At 48.0% G+C, this 20,772-nt stretch overlaps 1 protein-coding gene across 4 annotated transcripts in view; it reads left to right on the top strand.

The window, feature by feature from the left end:
- Nucleotides 1–20,772, top strand: part of LOC120906829 (monocarboxylate transporter 12-like) — a 119,037-nt gene that overhangs the window by 33,552 nt on the left and 64,713 nt on the right. Inside the window, exons 1-2 of one of the 4 annotated variants that reach the window (XM_040318897.1) lie at nt 12,543–12,984; nt 19,931–20,463. The exons of 2 other annotated variants lie outside the window; for them this stretch is intronic. In XM_040318897.1, coding sequence (XP_040174831.1) covers nt 20,109–20,463 — 355 coding nt within the window. In that variant the 5' untranslated portion in view covers nt 12,543–12,984; nt 19,931–20,108. Of the gene's footprint in view, nt 1–12,542; nt 12,985–19,379; nt 20,464–20,772 lie in introns of those variants that run through there. One more of the 4 variants, XM_040318895.1, reaches the window with a different exon arrangement.

Genomic DNA, 20,772 nt, shown 5'->3' with positions numbered 1-20,772 from the left:
TTGTTCAAGACAGGTAAAAGTCGATCTATTCCCGTGAACTCTTGTCAAAATTGTTAATGAGGAGACACATATTAGTGATGGGCGGGTCGACCCGAACCTATCGGGTCGGAGCCATCCGTAAGCGAAACGGAGTCGTTCGGGTCGACCCGAAAGGTACAAGTAGGTTCAGTGGGTGCAACGACTCCGGTAGGTGCAAGGAAGCATAAGCGACTCCGACCCGTTGGTGCAGCGAGTTCGGGTCGAGTCGGGTCGGATTGAACCTATCTTGAACTCGACCCGACCCGAACTCGCTGCACCAACGGGTCGGAGTCGCTTATGCTTTCTCGCACCTACTGATTTTTCGGGTCGACCCGAACTCGCTGCACCCTCGGGTCAAACTGAACCTACCGTTGCCCGTCCCGACCCGAACTCGCTGCACCAACGGGTCGGAGTCGCTTATGCTTTCTCGCACCTACTGATCTTTCGGGTCTAACTCATTGCACCCGCGGGTCGGATTTGATTCCGACTCCGACCTAGCGCACCCGCTGCACCCACGGGTCGGAATCGATTCCGGCTGGCTCGCACCCGACTTCGGGTCGGGTCGTGAAATGAATCGTATGACGCAACACTAACACATATCTACTTTTCATTTCATGTTTTCTTTCTCGTTTTCTCTTGAATTCTTTGGGTGCAAAATATCTGCAAAAGTTATTACAAGTATTCTCCGATATATGCATTTTTTATTTGAAAGTTTTTTGAGCAAATTGTACTAATTTTACATTTTAACTGTTAAATTAAAAAAAATCCTTTTTGTCGAATTTTGAAAATAATATTAAAAGATGTGCTATCTGAAGCGCACCCACGGCTCTGATCCGACTCCGACTGTTGTATGTACGATTTAGACTCCGGAAAAATAAAAACCACTAGTTGCGAGCAGAGTCGGAGTCGTCCGAAGTTGTCTGGAGTCGTTCGGAGTTATCCGGAATAGTCCAGAGTCGTCCGGAGTCCACCGAAGTCCTCAAGAATCATCCGGAGTCATCCCGAGTCGGCCGTAGTCGAGCGGAGTCGGAATCATACAGGGTCGTCCAGAGTCGGCCGAAGTGGGCCTTCGAAACAAATAGGACAGGAATAGGAATAGAACGATTCCGGGCGACTCCGAAAGACTGCAGACGATTTCTGACGATTCCAGGAGATTTCAGACGGCTTGATATCATTCAAAACTACCCTGTATAATGCTGGACAGACCTATCTTCCTTAGCTGGTACTCGCATTACACCATTGATCTTCCTTTGGGCTCAACCAACAACCGTTGTCGATCTTGCCTGAACCATTCATTTCTTGGCTTTCAGTGATTTATTAATTTTCCCATATCAGGCTATTCAAGTCCTACGTATGGGAGCACGATCCATTCGGGGCTTGAACTCATGATAGGTATGTTGTTAAGTCGTTCGAGTTGACGACTATACCATCAGACCGACTATTGATATCATCAGAAAATATTTGAGTAAACCAGAACCAAAACTCCTTCATTACACCCTAGTAGTAGTAATTCAAGTAAGGGGTAAAACAGCGGATTAAGTTTTTGTTTTAACGGATAATTTTTATCACTGTTTGCTAAAGCTGTGCAGTGCAAATTGTAAACAACAAACTAAAATTACAACTAGACACGAGTATTCTATAAAAAGTTGTTTTGAAATCAGTGAGCAAAATATACTCCATTAGGTGGTTATATAAATGAAAGTTAAGGGCATAAGTTGTCCAGCGTCATTCTAATGATACATCCTGCCTATCAGAGTGTGATGGGCTTAAACATGTTCATCCTTCGAGTTCCTGCGGCTCAGTTTAATAACAGAGAAATAAGGTTACCAAGTATGGGTATTTTAAAACAATTGAATATAGTACAAAAATAACTTCTATGCTAGGTTTTATTTCATTTCCTAGAAATGATTTTCTATAACTTTTTACGAACCTCATACAAAAATTGTTTGTGGCACGAGCTACTACTTTAGGCAACATTTTGGTCCGCGTGATCACATAACTTTGACATCGCTGTTCTTCACCATGGTAAAGGCACTGTCATCTTCTATTGTCCATTTACACATACTCAATCATCATCAATCAATCAGCCTAAGAGATTTTGAATCGATGAATACATACATCTATTTTCAGGCTGTCTGTAAAATTCGCTGTAATGCTCACTTACTGCTCTACGTAATAAAACATTTCCTTTGCAAAGATTATTCGACCACTTACCGCTGTTGAGGTTGAGGTCCGAGGCCTGCCTTTACATGTTCTCACATAATTCATTATGCATTCCACTCACTCGCACACTGTATGCAATTGTCAACCGACGCACAGGCTGCGCGTACCTACGTGGGAATCTATTTCTAGCACACGCAAACGGCACCGCAATGGGAGCATCTTATTTTTATGCAAACACCATATCGGGTATTCCACATGGCAGCACACGAAATTCTCAACCTTGCCCCGCTCAATAATGGTCAGGGATTTTCCTTCCCACGTCTCTCCATCCGTTGCTGACTACGCGTCTGCTCTCCCAGCACACCCTTCGCCAGTTCAATATGTCAGCAATAACTGATACAAACTATAATTAGAATCCGTATCCGTACTGTTTATCTTTACATCGAAACATTTCCGATAGCGGGCGTCGTACCACCCGCAACCCTTGCTGGATCGATTGCAACAACCAGCTGGTTGTTTTATTGCATCTCACTTTCATCAGCTCGTGCGCCATTTCCCGATCACGATTCTAGCTCACCAAAAAAAAATAAATAAACCTAAAATTCATACAATCAGCGAAAAGCGCTCTCCGATCCGATCGCATTGGTTCGTTTGATTGATGTTGATCTGACAGCGCGCGCTTGTTTGTTTGCGGCGATAATTTCGATTCCGGCGATGACCTTTCATGCCGGGCTGGTCTGACCTGACCGATGGGTTTATCATTAGCCGCCGCCAGGCCTGCCGCACAGCCAGCTCAGGGGTCCACTTTTTGATCACCGGCAATGGTTTAGGATCGGGTCACGGGGAGGTGCTGATCGGGCGAAGGTCCAATCTCCCAGATAGTGATCGCACGCGCAGAAAGCGTGTAGAGTTGTGTGGGGAGAAAGCGAACGCTACGGTCGGGGGAGGGGGGCTCATCAGCGGGTTCATCGTAAATGTTTAAGCTTTAATGGTTGCCATTTTATGCATGCTGGAGGCTTTGCTGCCTCTGAACGCAAGCTAACAAGCGCCACTGGGAGCGCCCTCAAGGCATTGAGACCTCAACAGTTGTCTACTTCAGAAAGACACAAACCATTTAGGACATTACGGTAGAAGAAGAGACTGAAGTAGATCTCCAGTCGGATGACAAAGAACGTTAAGCCGTCGGAATCTTCAAATACGTCAAGCTCTGGAACGCGATCCAGAGAGACGAGAGCACCTCTATTCCTAGTCAGAGGACCCATCTTAATCCCGGTAAGCTGGCGAAAGTTGCACAGAATTGATACCGAGCACTTAGGCGTATCTCAGTCCTACGCGCTATGAGCCGTCATCAAACGATGCCCATCAAACCTCCGCATGCATCTGCAGTGATAGAGCAATCATCTGTGTTTTAATTGTATTATTTTATTCCACCCTAACATTGTCGTGAAGTTGTTGTGCTATCCGATTTGCGTGTAATTGCAGCCAGCTTTGCGGTTTTGGATTGTTGCTAATTTCCCTACCGTACACTGTCCCTGGTCGATTGGAGCTAATGGTCAACGGGCGCCAACGGCTAATTAAAATGTCGTTGTAAATGGTCAGCTCCGGGACGCCCATTACGGGGAAGACGTCAGTCCACCATTAAGCTCACCTGAGGCACTTTCAATGCTGGTGCGGTCCTCTCCATCCTTTACGAAAGGGAATGTTCAATAAACCCTCCACCGGCGGGAAGGAGTAGCTCTAACGCGGGAATTTAATTACCCAATGGATTGCTTGTTTTTTTTACGTTTCTTTTTCATCGCCCATACCTACCCAGAAAGTTAGGTTGAACTTAGGTTAGGTTTTTCTAGCCAAACGGCCCCAATCTGCTTGATGAAAGTCGCACACAAATTCTTCTATTGGACCTTTTTTTCTGAGGTTACCCAGCCCGCACCTTCTGAGTTTTCCGCTTTCTTTTCCCTGCCCTGCCCAAACGCCTGGATGACGACGAAGGACACGGGCACGATGATGAACTGACGATCTTTTGGCAACGTCACTGTAGGGCTCGGAAGCGAGCAGGGCAAGCCACACAGCAAAATAATCGTAAAAAAACTGCTTGCTTATCGGATTCTCATATTCAATCATTCCCGGTGCTTTGCTCGTCTACTCTGTTTGCCACGGTTCATCGGACCGTGGTTTCGCGATAGGCGTATGCATCAAGCTGAAATGATCCGCGACCGGTACGGATGTTGAAGATGGTGGTTCCTACGCACTTGTGTAGGCACTTAAAGCCCTTGTATTAGATGTTGAATGCACTGATGTACCGATTCCGAACATGTCAATGTCTAATGTACATGACGTCAACGCTAGTCGATATTTCTAGAAGGTCGTTTTTTTATTCTCCAAGACATTTTCCAATCGAACGTGTACGGGCAGCTCTCGCTCGGAAGGTCCTCCGAGATACTTCCAAAAAAATAACCTCACCCGGACCAAAAACTCGAACCGCAAAAGTGTTGTCTGTGTTTTCTCACCGTATCACTTATGTATCACTCACAACCTTTCCAGCAAGCGGGACCCAAAAAAATAACATGACACATCCCACGTGGCGAAACACTGTCGCCTTTTTGTGTAAACTGTGTGTGGTTTATTTTCACATGTCATAAAAGTGACAAATATTGTCAGACCAACCCTTTCGTGCCCAACCGGCTGCATCAAAGGCCGGGGCCTGTCACGTTCCAGCTTGGTTCGACGCTTCCGCGGTGGCTAGAAAACGCCTCAGCAACCCTCGATCCATTGCCTAAACTGGCGTGTAATCCTTTTGCCCCGTTTGGTGATCCCTTTTTTATTTTTATTTTTATTTTTTGTCGACCGTCACCGGTAAGCACGGTTCCTGTGGTTAATGCATCAAACAGCACACGTACACAAACACATACAAAACACATACACATGCTATGAAAATACCGTTCAATCATCACTTCACCACAGCGTCACCTCACGTTAGACGGTGCGCCGTATCGTGCTGTATACATGTCAGCACCTTTTCGCTGTGTCACGGGTGCAGGTCTATCAGCAGGTTTTTCTTATCCTGCTAAAAGGGCGAACATATTTTGCTCTATTTTTTACTACGGCCCACAACGTGGGGAGGTTTTTTTATGTTGAAAAAAAAACGGATCTAAAGCGGATGGAAAATTCGCACAATCGCTATCAACCTGACACTGAAGACAATGTATTTTTTGTTGTGCTTGTTGTTTTAGGGAAAGAGCCCAGAAATAGCTTCCAACGCGCATTAAAGCTGAGGTTAATGGTCGGTAATCGTTAAAACAATCATCAAAAACGGTTGCGTAGCAAGCGAGACGATACTGTTCGTTACAAAAGTGCTTTAGAACGAAGCAGCACGATGGTCTAATGGTACAAGCGCCCGGTCCTCACAAAACCGGACGCTGGTCGACCCCTATTCCCGCGCCGCGCCGTGTGTGTCGCGTTGGTTGTTACGTAATAGAAATTATGGCAAGTGCCTTTAATGATGCCAATCAAAGTAAAGAGGATGATAAAGTCTAAAGGTGGAGTGGACTTACATTAGTATATATAAAAAGAGATACATTGAACCCAACAACAGAAACCTATCATCTTTTGTGAGATTGTGTAATAAAAGCATTTGCCCAGTCCCAGGAATATATAATGCGAAAGTTATTGCTTTTAATATGATAGTAAACGCTTTCAGTATCGGGGCTACTCAATACAAATCTTCCTTTCAATATCGCGCCCCCATGTCGACGAAATATGTTCTTCTGCATTTATTTCCTCCTCTCTGATCGATACACCCTTTAAACCAGCACTAATAGCCGTCAGCAGAAGCATGCTCAAAGTGGAGAAAAGGGTATGCTCTCTCGCCCCAACAACACCCCAAGTTGTGTGCAACTGTGTGAGACGGCCCCTCAAAATCATCGTGTGATACTGGTGGTAAAAACGCTCAAAACTTGTAATAATAATAACAATAATCATAAACAATTTATTGGTACCTGTGCACCGTTGGCAAGACCGCGCGTAAACTGCAAACCAGCCAGCCAGTCAAGCCACTCCAAGAACGGGCCGCGAGACGGGACAGATCGGATCCCGAACGGGAAAGGGGCGCAACAACAACAAAAAAGAACGGGCTAGTGCGACTTAAATCACGTGTAAGTGAGTGTGTTTGGAGCAATTTCAATAAATTAAATTAAAGCTTTATGAGTAAATTTCACACCAGTGCACACCAGTCCCAAAATGGCACTAATTTGAAGGGACGTACGGAGCAAGACAGAGAAGGAAGGTGAGAGAGCCTCCCCATCGTCACCGATGGCGAGAGAGGGACGCAAAAAAGAAAGTGTCACCGCAGTTGGGCGCCCGTCTCTAGAGGTAACGCATCCGCACGTGAAAGGTGGTGGTGGTAGTTGCTGTGTGTGTTTTTTTTTTTGCCATTTTTGGGGTTTTTTGCTGGCTCTTACTGCTGAATGATAGGGTGAAATAGTATGTACGTACGAGGATCCCTTCAGCGATGGGGTGAAGGGAGGGAGTGGAGCGATTAAAATGGTGATGAAGAAGAGACTTTTACAATCGATACAAATATATCGCTTGTCACCATAAATGGAGCTTCATTTTTCTTGTTCTTTTGGCGGTGCAAGGATCCTACCATCTACCTCTTCATGCTCCCTCCGGTTCCTTTTCTCAACCTTTGCCTTGGGACTCCTCACCGCAGTGGTCGGCAACAGGTTATTCAGTTTGACAACTATTACAGCAGTTTGATGCGTTATAGCTTCTTAAGTCAAAAGAAAAACTTATATGCTCCACGGTGCAGTTTGGACAAACTTTTTGGTGTGAGCTACAATCAAAAGCTGCGAAAATAAGGGGTAGAGTACGGCACCGACTAGCTAACAAATTATTATTTTTCACTCAAACTTACGAAGAAATTGTCGTATTATCATGTCATACGCATACTGCTCACATTTTAAGGAAATATTCAGCCAAATGCAAGGTGTATCGTGCCTTTTAAAAATTCCAAACGGGCTGTAGCTCATTGTGTAACTAAACAATCTTTACTAGAAACCACACTTTCATTTGTTTACTGCTCTGGTTCTTTTACAGGGGGTTTCAGGGGTTCTCATAGTAGTGGGACACTTCCTTGACACTTACTTATTGGAAGTGAACTTCATTTGTTGGAAAATGGACTCTATGGCATCCTTTTTGGACAGGTTCCTTGAGAAATCCTATTGGATTTGTCCAACTAGGGTGCTATAGCGTCCAATTCCCATTACATTAACTTCATTTCACATAACAAAGAGCCAGTAAATTGTCCCACAGTTATGAGAACTCCTGGAAAACCCTGTAATCACGATACCTGCCAAACTATTAAGTGCAAAAACTGCCGAAAACGTTAAACTCCATACATTTTATTTAGTATTTTGGGGAAAACGCAAATAAATGGTGTCAAACTTTGTGTATGAATAACAAATGAGCATATGTTTATGTTAAATTTGTGTTTTGAGATAGTTTTTGCGCGTATTGGCATAGTTTTACGTTTTAGTTACCCAGTCGAAAACAGGTACACTACCGAAAACTGGTACAAGTACTCTACAGATATGTAATAAGCAGTTTGAGCACAAATATCGTAACGTCAGAGTTTGACTAACCGAGCCAAACTCACACAAAGCAAAACAAAAAAATCGATCTCACAAAGTAGTTCTTCTCTGGAATAAAAAAATAAAGAAAATTCAGTATGATCCTTGTTTGAGAAGCATAGCAATAAGTTTATCTAAAGGCATTTCTACAATTGTACATTTGATACCTTCAACATCTAGTATTGCTATATTATTTGGTCTTCTTTTCTTTCCACTCGTTTGCCAATCCCTGCCTTACGTTCTGTTTTCTGTGGCTATTATTTTTGTGTACTTCCTTCTGTGCGAATCTCCTCCTCATGTATTTCGGTTTTATAGGTGCTCCTTCTGGCACCACACCCTTTTCGCTCCCTCATTTCCCTTTTCGTCACCGTTAGATGGGTTCGGCCTAGGTCAGCTTTGCTTCATCGCCGCCGCCTTCGCCGCTAGTGACGATCCTTCCGCCACGTTACGACAATTTAATGTCTCTTTTTTTTTTTTTTTTTTTTGGTTTGTTTCAAAGACAAAAATTTCCGCCAAACCCGATTGGATCACATAAGCTGTCGATGAGGGAGGGGGCGCCTTTTGATGGGTGCCTTCAAAGCTGCGCCACCATCCAGCAGTAGGTAAGCGAAGGCAGTGATGGAGCGGAGGAATAAAAAAGAACAGAAAGAACCCCGCGTCCAATCGCAGCGAAATGGCTTGCCACGGATTTGGCCAGGGCGAGCAGCACGGCAAGTCCTTTGCGGCGAGTCGGAAAGCGACTAATTGGGAGCCGGGTTTGATGCGAGCAGTTCCGAGGCAGTGCGCGCGAAGCCACGGAAACGGATCGGTCGTAAAGCGCGCCCCCGGGACCGGCCTTTCAAAAGCGTCGATAAGAACATCGCGTCACGAGCCACGTAATTAGGCATTTTATTTCCCGGCCTTCCGAACGCCCTCCCGCCCATCCGAAGCAACGGCAAAAAAAAGTAAAATGAACGAGGAAAAAAGGGAAAGGAGAAAATTAAAAGGATTTTTGGAAACATTGTTGAGTGACTGGTATGTCATATGGGCTGCCACTTCTTAAATGTCAAACATCGTTCGCACTTAAAGAACTGGCCTGCAGAATCAAGCTTGAAGCCGTCAAGCAATTCATGCGTCATGGCGTATCGGGGGGGAGAGACATCGCCGAAGTCATCAAGATCTTCGCCGAAAGGGAGGTAGCGTCCAAGGACCTGCCTTTGTTTAATCGACATCTTCACCATCGATAGAATCGCAGAATCGATGATTCTGCGTTTGATAAGAGCCTCACACACCCGTTCGCCCGTTCCAAACCTTTGCTCCAAACAATGCTTCCATGAGGCATTTTTATGATGTCCCTGCAACGGAAGACAACGAAGAGAGAGAGAGGCATGGCAGCCTCACTTTGACCTACATACAGTGTTTTCCTATCGAAGGGCACGGCAGAATAAAACAAACTCATAACAGAAATACCCCGAACAGGCGGAAAACGACGTACCGATCTCGGCCAGCCTGCCAATTGAACATTCCCCTTCGAACGTCCATTACGCAGAAGAACACAGCTCCTCAGTGTTCTTCGGTGAGGATGTGGCTGAGACGCCTCTAGGGTTTTCCGTTGCCGCGTTTCGATTGATTCTGAAAAATCATTCCTCCCGCCCTGGGTGTGTGTGTGTGTGTGTGTGTCCTGGTCCGCTGGACGCTTTATTAGTTTATTTTTATTCACTGCCCTCCGCCCTCGATACAATCATACGTACACTTCTACGCTATATGGTTGGAATCCTTGAACGGTCCTCTCACTTTCCCATTCCCCACAGCGAAAGAGAGATATCAGCAGGATTCGAATCGGATTAATGAATAAGCTTGCGGCTGCACAGCTTCCCCGTACCAGTGCGCCTGCTTCTTCCAGGCCCTAGGCGGCAGATGGAGACGTTCGGAATGTTGCCCGTACCGTTCCGGAAACACCTCCCGGAGGAAAACGTTGTCGTTGTCGTCGTTGTCTGTATGTCCCATGACAACATCCCCACCCGGCCACCAAACAGGGAGGAGCCGTAATTGAAACTATGACTTGGCCGTTTTAGTACGCGCAAGAAACTTCCCTCTACGGGGGCGATGGTGGATCGTTCCGGGTCGTTACGCTTCATTCGTCTCGATGCCGTTGGGCGGAGGCGGCCATGTTTTGTTGCGCTCCTGCAAGAATGTGCCGTGGGCAGAATGGGGTGCACGTGGAGTCGATAGTTGGTACCGCTCAAACTGCACACGCAACGGATAAGGATAAAATGATAAACAGCAAGCCGGTAGGATAGAAGGAGGAAGCGCTTCAATCCCCACTCATTGGAGCACTCTCCGGAGCCGCTTCAGCGCTTTATAGTAGCGCCCTCGACGCCACACCCGATCGGCGTACGAAGTGAGACTTTATTTCTGACAATAATCAACCCAAATATGTGTTGTGAACGGGCAAACGTTTGTTTCACCTTCTTGTTTTTTGATCCATTATGACTGTTTTTGTTGGTGTTGTTGTTGCTTGCTTGCTTTGCTTTTATCCTCCCTCGGTCCATGCGGTTGTCCTGATTTCTTGCCGACCATTGTCCACACCCGTACCCGATGACCCGTTTTCTGGAACGCACGACCGGGAACCGTCTGGAACGAGGAGCGAAACCAAACTTAATCATCTGTAACATCGACATCACAATAATGAGGTGACACACACTCGCCGTTCGTGTATCTGGCCAACAGGGGCGTTTTAGATATGGCCTCTCTGTATCGTCTTTCTAGGTCGGAACTATATCACTTCCAGGAGCAACTATTGTCCTCGAAGTTGTGGAGTCGCTCGGACGCCCGGTTTACGTCTTGCGATGCAGCTTGACCGAGCTGGCACCGACACCGGTTTGGTGTTGTGTGTGTGTGTGTGTGTGTGTGTGTGTGTGTGTGTGTGTGTGTCACTATTAAATTGCTTCCTGTGTTCAACAAGCTTCAGATCTCACACGCCCCGGAGACGCCCGCTTGCCTAAATCCTACTCACTCGAGCTGTAAAGCCTTAATATCCCATGGGCAGGATACTCGGGGCGCACGCACTCAACATCCAAGCAGACGGAATAAACCACCGACAAGGTCTCGGTTAGTTCTGATCTGAATCTTCTCTTCCCGGCACGGCTACCCCGGAACCAGCCAACATTGTTTGTTAGCCGACTAGCGCCTACTCCAGCTACTGTCCCTGTCGATAGGGTAAAGCGGGCTAGCAAGATTCAGGAAATTCCGCCTCGGCCTCGGAACTGAAAGCGAAGTCGCTTTGTGCTGTGCCTGATGGATTCAACCGTGGATTAATTTATCAGCAAACTTAAACACTGGTTCCAAACATCAGTCACTCCTCCTGCTCCTTCGCGCGGCTCCAGCAAACTTGTGCCGGAGCTCCTTTGTGCCGGTGCCAGAATTCGGAGCCACCGTGTCGCTATTATTCATGCTGTTGCCTTCCCACGCACCTTCAGTACGCCAGCGCAAAATGCCAACAGTGCTCCCGGTGATCCTCGTGCCGCTGCAGGGCTTTTGTGTCCCCTCGGGGAGGGATTTTGGCGCTTGCGGCGCTTCCCCATCCAGCACTCCGATCCAGATTAACCGATCCGCTCGGTGGGATTAGGGCCTCCATCGTGAAAGCTGTGCGTCGGCGGTTCTTGCGGAGTTGGCAAGGCCCTAGTCTCGAGTTTTCCATTGTGTGACAAGCTCCGGTGTATGCGATGGTTGGCGCGTTACAGGCGTTGCTCTGGATCATCTACCTTTTTATTTCCAAAATACTATTTGATCCTGGTTCGGTGCTACGGGAAAGCACCCGTGGAATGAGATAAAGAGGTTTAAAACCTCCTTCCCATACTGACACATACTGTACGCACACGTTCTCAACCCCTGTGTTCCGCTCGTTGGTACAGGTGCTTACTGACTGTTCCGGCGATTGACTTTATCACACTTCACCTTTTCAGCTTCGATCCTTGCTAAATCGAAGGGAAACGATTGGGCAGGGGGAGGGAGCGAGCTGTTTGTGTGACGGCCCCGGGCTCGACGAGTTGTTTTTTTTTGACTTTTGTTTTTCCTTTTGCCAGCACAACCCTTTTGCCCAAAACACCGGCGAGCTTTTCCCAACTCGGCCCCAGAAACCTGCGTCCCTTTCTCTTTCTATCGCACTCGGAAGCATCTCATTCAATGCATCGGAGCGCACTTTCCGTTACTAACTTTTTGTCTCTCTCTCTCTCTCTCTCTCTCCCTTTCAGCGAGTGTCTTTATGCTTTGCTCTCACTCGCACACGGTTACGCCAAATTCTCCAAGCAATTCTGCATCGGAATCCTTTCCGCTCTGCCGCGTGGGTATTCGTGTCGCTCTCTCTCTCTCTCTTTCTCTTTCACGCACGCCAGCGGATCCTCTCTATCGATCATTTTCTCTCTCTGTTTCTCATACTCTTGCCGCACGCATTGTGTGTACCTTTCGGCACAATCAACCGCACACACAGTGCGTTGCTGGATTCCATCGCGCTTCCATCTCTTCCTCACACCCGATACCATCGCTCGCACTCTCTCTCTCTCTTTCGCTCGCTCGCTCTTGAATCGGACGCTTCTCTTCTGCCGGCCCGGCACAGTATGCACAAGAATCGAAGCGAAGCGGGAACAAAAAACGCGCCACACTCGCCCGCGTGTGCTGCCGCTGCTGATGGTCGACCGTCGGGGTTGATGGGCAGCTGGTCGGTTGGCGAAAATTCAGTTGATTATCATCCGCGTTAGAGTTCACATCTTTGCCTACACACACCGCCCCCGGCGAGAGAAGACGATCCCCTTTTCAGTGCGCCCTGCACCTTCCAACCCGCCCGAACGCCCCCGCGTCCTGTGTTACTCCCCCGACTCAGCCCCACCATCCACCACCCACTCACCCAAAACCCAAGGAGTGGGGGGGGGGCACGTTAGAACGCTTCCGCTTTTCCCGCGCGCCTGTTCGTGTGTGTGTGTGTTGGCTTCCGGTAGTGGCGCGGCCGTCGCGTTTTGCCAGTCAGTTTTTTTTTTGTATGTTTTTGTTTGCCGGTAACACGCGGGAAAACCTGGCGCTTCGCGGGGAAATTCCCAGCCAGACCGGGAAACAACAACAGCAGCAGCAGCAATCACAACAAAAAAGAAGTGCAAGTGGATTGCCGGAAGTGTGAAAAACTTTCGCAACAGACAAAACCCGCGTACGACCCGATTCGATTTGGTGTTTTGATTAAATTTTGGGATAGTTTTCGTTTTTCGCTGGGAGCGTGCTCCTTGAGCAGTTTTAATTGGAAGTTGTTTTTAGTTTTTCTTTATTTTTAAACTAACCGTCAAAATCCTTTCGGTGTGAATGGTTAACTGTTGAAGGCTAGTTGTTGTGCTGTGTGAACAAAATTTGAACATCAAAACCAGGCTGGGATTAAGATTTTAATTAAAGAACGAAACCATCAATTACGTTCCGCAATCAACCCAATCGAGCTAACGATTTGACGCGGTCAGGTGCGAATGAGTGTTTGCAGGAGAGGGTGTTAGTGGCTGGTTTGCGGTGGCAAAGGGTGAAGGTCAATCTGTCATTCCCGCTAGCCCTTCCCAAGATACCCCTGCGCGACCAGCCAGATCCGCGTTAATTATGCCCGGGATGCTCCTGCCGAGACACTTGTCCCGAGCATCCTCCCCCGCCCCAAAAGCATCAATCTTGGGAAGAGCGCACGATTAACATCTCACTCCCGAGCAACAACAACCACAACAACAACAACAACAAACAAACAAATTCGAGCAAAAAACAGAAGCAAATGGAAAAACCACCTCAAATCTCTGCCCCAAAGCCTCAAATTAGCCCGGGGCCCATAAAAGGGTTCCACTGCCTGGGTTTCGCGCCGGTACATCGGCCGGGGAAGTTCAGCTAACATAAATCAAACCCTTTTAAGGATGCTCGACTTATACAACAACAAAAAAAACAACAACCCCCCTGAGCGGACTGTTTGCCCCCTTTGTGGCGTTTAGACGTCGCGCGCGCTTGATGAGCTCCATTTGGTGCAGCGATTAAAAAGCAATTTCCCCCTTTTTCGGGCCTGATTCCCGGCGGTTTGCCCTTCGACGGTGTCGTTGCTGCTCTTGGGAGCTCCTGCGCGGTCCGAAAGGGAAGCATCCCCGACGCTGCTGCAGGGAAATGACGTCCTACTGCTTGATTGGGTGTAATTTAGTTGTCAGTTCGATCAAATTCGACACAAAACCGCCCCGAGCATCCATCAAGCGCAAAGCTACGCAATCGCCTACCATTCCAGCGATCTTCCTCATCAGGTAGCCATCCCTGGACGCAATGTCGCCAAAAATCCAGCCAGCGCAACACCACACACGCGTACCGTACCGTACTCGTACTGTGCCGCACTCGCCCAACGCATTCTGGGGGCGACTTAATGGGCGACGGCGCGCGTCACACATTCCAGCGTTCGGTGCGGCGCGGTAGATTTGCGTTTCGCGCTGTTTTGCTCGAAGACAATGTTGCCATCCCGGGCACGATAATTGGCCACCCTGAAAGCAATATTTTTTTTCTCTTTCTGAGGTTTTGGAAAGGACACGACACGCGGCTCAGGAAGGAAAAGCAGCCACAACAAGAATTTCAAAAAAACACTTCTTCAACATTCACACGTTTTCGGCAGCGGCACGTGAGCTTGGGGGGAGTAGAAGAAGCTACACACAACAACCAAAAACCCCACAGAAACTCTCGAAACATCAGCCAACTCCGATGGGTAGGCTTCTAGTGTCAACTCGTACCCACATACACACACACACAGACAACCGTACCCCTTCAAATGGGGAACCATCGCCTTTTTGGTGCCTTTTTTGCCTTAATTAGCCCTCTAACGACAGCGCTGACAGCGCGGGAAAGAGCCTCTTAGAGCGGTTTGAGGGGAAAGAAGAGTGGGGGGAAGAGAGAGAGAGAGTGTGTGTGTGTGCAAAAGTATGATGAGCCTTCTTCGAGACTATGCTGACTGGGTGTGGGTGTGGGCCCACAACGATCGAAACCTTCGGGGCAATTATTTCACCTTTTTGAACTGGCCCGAGGTGAGGCAATCGATCGAAGCCGAATGCAAATCAAAACGATGAAATAGCGACACCCACGCTAGCTGAGCGTAGTGGTCGCATGTGCAAGAGCGGTGACGCTCTCTCGCTACGGTGTGGGGGAGCGCTTGTTCAAGTCCCGCGTCGGGTGGGAGAGAAGTCATTAAAAAACTCTAAAACAAATGATGAAAGATCATTGTTGTTCTGCAATGTTGCTCTCTTGCAAGTGCTATTTCGTGATTTTCTACATTTCTCTCTCAGCCTGTGCGATTTTATCAGTTTTGGTGTGGGTATAAAATATGGCTTCTGATATTTGTTTCAAACACACGCCCTAAACAAAGGCCCCGCGTCGCTTGAAGGTGGTGATGTGTGTGCTCTTAAACGGGAGGCATTTTTCGGCTCTTCGAAAGATGAAAGAAAGGTGCACGCACTCAGCATACACACACACACACACGGGGGCCATTGAAAATAAGCAGAGATCTCTGATGCATTTTGCCCCCACCCCCCCCCCCTTCAATCGCTCTGTATGTCTCGTTCGCGCTCTTTTGTTTATAACTCGAGCAGCAGAGATGCACCCGAGCGGCATGTCAGTGTCAGATCATTAAAAAAAATTAATGAAACGCTCACTCACACAAACACACTACGCGAGCTCATAAGCATCAGCGGGCCACACAAAATGACTATCGCGGAACGCAATCTTCAAAGCCACGATCTCGCTTAAATTGCACTTCACGGCGATGGTGTTTCCCTTTCCCGTCCCCCGTTTTCTGCCAACTGGGTGAAGAGACGAAGCAACAACACCACCAACAACAACAACAAAGAAAACTGCGCCAAAACATCGCCAGAAAGGTATAAAATTTTTAATAATCGTAAAAATCTTTTCCCTTTCTGCGCCGGGTCCGAGGGCGCTTAAACTGCGCGCGCTGTGCTGGAATGTGCAAACGCCCGCCCGATTATTATCATCGGGCCCGAACTCCATCGGCACGTCTATGAGCTTGCTGAAAGGCGTGAACTTAATTTCGAACCTCGGACACACATAACAAAAAATCACAAAAAACGACACACACACACACACACACACACAAGTACGCCAACCATTAAAAACACTGCCAAACGGGCTGGCCGCACGGTGCCTGATTGTGATGCATCGGGCCCCCGGGACCCTGGTCAGAGCACGGTACGCCCGTGTTTAACAAATCAATTTTCGAAGCTCGTCAACGTCCCCGTTGCGCGTTCGTCGCTTGCAGCCATTTCACTTGCGGTTTGCACCGTATGCGCCATTTCGCGCGCGGAGCGCTGGCGGACATCTTTGAGGGAGGACCACCGTTTCCCGAACCACGATCAACATGCGCACGGTGCATCGCATTTTCGCGACATGTAGGTCTAACTGCCGGCGCCGATGAGGCAGATGAGAGGTTTCGATTTCGGGCAGCACGATGTTTGTGCGGCTGTGTTTGGAAGAAAGTTTGAAACCGCATCGTGTAAGCGAATGCCCCCGCCCGTGTCTGTTTATTCACGGAGTGCGGGCGGAAAAGCGAGACGCGCAGCGAAGGGAGGGGGGGGGAGCATTTTGCATTTGGATGAAAAACGCGCCCATGCACCCGCGCACTTGTGCGTGTGTGTGTGTGTGTGTGCCTGTGAAGAAAATAAGCAACGATGCTTGACGACGGATGAGCAAAGCGTTTCGAAGTTAACGCGCGCCGCGCCGGAAATATGTTCTGTTTGCTTACCATCCAAACGCCACTCCATCGACCCCCAACCCCTCCCCAGCCGCCGCTAGGCGCTACTGCACTCGAATGCAAATAGTGCAGCCAGTGGGGGGGGGGGCAGTGGGGGTCAAGCTGGCAGCAAGGAGAACGAGCGGAAGCAATGAAACAAAACAGTAGCAAATGCCTTCTCGGTTGCCACCCCAAAAAACCCACCCACACCCCATCTTTCAGCATGTTTTCTTTGCCAAAACCGAAGGGGAAGGGGGGGGGTGGATGGGGTGAAGAAATTTATGTTAATTTATTCATTAATAAATTTCGACACCCATACACCTGCGAGCCGGTGAGTGAGCGTGCGTGCCAAAGCATGCATGCAAAACAGCGTGAGACACGGTTGGTTGAGGGGGGGGGAGGGCGCGGGCTGGGGGAGAGGCATTGTAGAGCATTTGAAACAAAAACAAATACACATATATATACACACACACACACGCATCAAACAAGTGTAGGGATTATCCTACGCATTTCCAAACACGAAAATGTTAAATTGAACAACCAAACGAAAAGTTTTGCTTCCCCACAGCGTACACAAGGGGGAGTAAAGTATTGCAATTGTTTTTTTTGTTTTTTTTTTTTTTAATCTGTCTGTCACCTTTCATTTTTTGTTATTTTATCTTTTCTTGCGGTTTATGCATCAATACGTTGTGTTTTTTTGCAACATTTTGAAGAAATGCACTTGCTACTCCTCGGAGGATGCGTGAGCAGGCGGGCGTTGCGCATTAAATTTTTATGTGACACTAAACGCTGCAACCGCTGACAACCGTGGCCGGAATGGGAAGAACATAAGAGCGTGCGCTCGTGCAAAACAGTAAAATAAAACGAACCGGATTACGACAAGTGTAGTAGTGAGCGGTGTTAAATTAAGGGTGTAAGAGTGCCTGTTGTGGCAAGTGCGAGAATCGTAAATTTGATTTTTTTTTTGAGACCAATCTCTGGGCAATTGTTGCTGAAATTAAGTTACCAGCTTGTGGTGATTGCAGTAGTTGTATGCTCCAACGGCATTGTTGTAAATTTTGCAAATAATCGTGGGATTATCCATAGATTACGTATCGAAAAGAAAAGTACCAACCTGCGTTAGGGATGTTAAAATTGGAGACTGACGCAAGAGATTACCAAAAACAAAGGAATAGATTTTTTGGTGTCGTAATTTTTGGATGAGCCATCGCCTTCATGTTTGAGCTAAAATTACTTGTGGCGACTTGTGGCGGAAGCGGACGGCAAATGCTATCCAATCGAGCGGTGCCGTGGAGCGAGGACTGAGACTAACGACATCGATACTGAGATATTTATTACCGATGACCTACTCTTTCAGATTGCTATCTAACCCCCCCTCCTTCCTAGCAAGTGCATCGGAAATGAAACGCTCTGGCCAACACGGACAAATGCTCCAATTAAGAGCGGTGCCACGCACGCAACAGTGAGCGCCATACAGCTCGATCTTGCACGCTGGCGTTTGTTTAATTTGAAGCGCTGAAGTCATTGGCAATGCCTGCGCTTAAGTCATCAGCCTTCGACAGACGCTTAGCTGTTGGGGGTTTCTTGCTCAGCAGATGAGGGTGGTGACATACAAAGGCAGGCAGCACAAAACCCGGCTTCGATCTGTTTCCACACCCATCGGCCATGCCACACGTTCAAGTGCGTTTGGACGGCCTGACACGGACGAGTCGGGTCGTTCGATGATCCGGCTCGGCACACTTCACAGCCTCTCGAGTGAAAAGTCCTCACTCCAGTGCCGAAGACCCCTCACCCCCCCGCCGACACTACAGTTCCATTAGCCTGGAGAGGGCCCTTCATTAGAAGGGTGCGCCTTAGTTTTTGACGCGAACTGTAACATGTGCCGCCCCGGTACGCTCACTCACACTGCAAAGCACTCTTTCGCGCAGTGCCAAGTGCAGCTGTCTCTTGGCCTCGAGTGATGTTGCATTCGGACACTCGTCCACACTTTCCATCGCGACGGCGATGGCTGCTTGATAGCTCGCTGGGTAACGGGAATTACGGCGCGCTTGATATCGACTGCTGTCCATCCATCTGTTACTGCCCTTTCCGGATCCTTACTGGGCGCGGCAAATGGCTCTCGCCACACGTCGGACACCTTCAGTCGAGTGCTCCTTTCGTGCGGCTATTTGGAAGGGAACACTCCAAATGGATTACTTTTCGAATGTTTAGCACAGTGGACGCTCGCAAAAAGAGTTTAATCCGTTCATCATACTAATAACTGAAATAATATTTGTAGTTCACTGTTTATTTTCTCTATTTTTATTCATCCATTTTCTTGAAGAAAAAAACAGATTTATGGTCAATTATGTTAGCCTTTCCATTATTATTTCCCAGAAATTACCAATTAGCGTAGAGCCTCAGTTTCGTCCGAATGGTGATGGCGGACATATGAGAAACAGCATTAGTTTCCACAGTTTTTCGATCTTCTAGTCGTTCCATTATTCTATTCGTATTATTTTGCGGTGGGATTCACAAAATCGCACTACAAACAAATCACCTCTGCTCCGCTACGATGGCTCAATGCGAAAGTTCGTCCGCTCTTTTCCTTCCAACTTCACAATGCATAGGTTCAAATCTTCTCTCCGAAGTTAGAGTATATAGTACCAGCTTCGTTTGGCGCGACCAGATCCTTTGAGGTGAACTGATTTTTCCGGCTGTAGAATGACCGGTTGGCAGCCAGCATTCTTGCGCGCAACTCAGCTTCCATGCTATTTTCGTTGCTAACCTTTGACCCAAGATAGGTGAATTCTGGGACGACTTCAAAGGTGCATTCACCTATCAGTACGTCACGCCTACGTAGGTTTTGGATTATTTAGGTAGAGTAGGGCCTAGGTTCTCTGCCGCCTACTCGATACCTTGGTAGGCTTCTGCTACATAGGAGAGCCGCAGACCAATGATGTCTATATCATCAGCGTATGCCAGGATCTGGATTGACTTATAGAAAATAGTTCCCGTAGTCTCCACCCTCAAGTCGCGGATGACCCTCTCTAGTTGAAAGTTCTTTTTCTTGTAGATCTAAAAACGTCTGCAACTTACACTCATCATTCACACATTTGTTCAATACGCAGTTATACGACACATCTGCTTGAAATCGTTTTAGTTTTAACTACTCTTAGAATCGACACTCTCATCTGTCTGAGCGAAAAGCAAAAATTAATCAATGCCTAATGTTAACCGATCGTGATCTGAATTCAAATCGGCACTAAAGAAGTGTATCAGGATCACTGAGGAGATGTTTTTTGTAGGATTTAAATTTTCAGTCAATTTAAATACGCAATCGAATCGGGTCGTAAAACTGGTCTTTTTTGTACAATTTTTGGGTTAGTTAAGGAGTGAAGTGCGCGTGTTTGTTTCGCTATGTGTATGTGCCAACTGTCGATAAGATGTGCAACATCCGGGTACTAGTGCACCAGAAAGCATCCACCTCCACCACCACCACCACCACCACGACCAACACCATCAACCAACCGGCCAACTAACAATCAACAGTGCGAACAGTGGAAATGTCCTCGCTGATACGGGCCCTGTCCTGGCCCCTGATCTCGCAGTCGCAGGGTGGCGGCGGTGGACCGGGCGGCCCCGGCGGTCCCGGCAGCCCGCTCGACGGGCTGGACGGACTGGGCAACGGGGCCGGCCATTGCAAGAAAAATGGCGGCATTCCACCGTCGCCCACCTTCCAGCAGCTGATGGCGGCCCGGCGGCTGCTCTGCCGCCGGTACTACCCGGAGGGTGGCTGGGGCTGGGTGGTGATCGTGGTCGGCATACTGGTGCACACGATGACCCACGGGCTGCAGCTCAGCTACGGGCCGCTGATGGCGAACGTGATGCGCTACTTCGGCAAACCGTTCACTGACACAGGTAAGAGAGAGTGTGAGAGAGAGAGAGAGAGATAAGTTGATGGAGACGAGAGACATGAGGTGTTGGAATTTGTCCCAACACCGTTTCGAGTGCGCTACTTGGAGGTATTTTAGTAAGTGCTGGCGCCATCCGTCCACGACCCTTTTTCGTATCCATCGAGACTTGCCATCGATCGATCATCGTCATGGCGACCTATTAACCCTTGCACTAATCCATTTGTTCGAATAAAAGCCGTCAGCTCGCAAATGGTTCTCTGCCAAGCGTAAGCCGCCGTATAAAGGTGATCGATGATCGCGCAACAGAAATGAG

The sequence above is a fragment of the Anopheles arabiensis genome, chromosome X (assembly GCF_016920715.1).
Source record: "Anopheles arabiensis isolate DONGOLA chromosome X, AaraD3, whole genome shotgun sequence".
In the NCBI taxonomy this organism is placed as follows: Eukaryota; Metazoa; Arthropoda; class Insecta; order Diptera; family Culicidae; genus Anopheles; species Anopheles arabiensis.
This window is presented reverse-complemented; position numbering and strand designations above follow the sequence as displayed.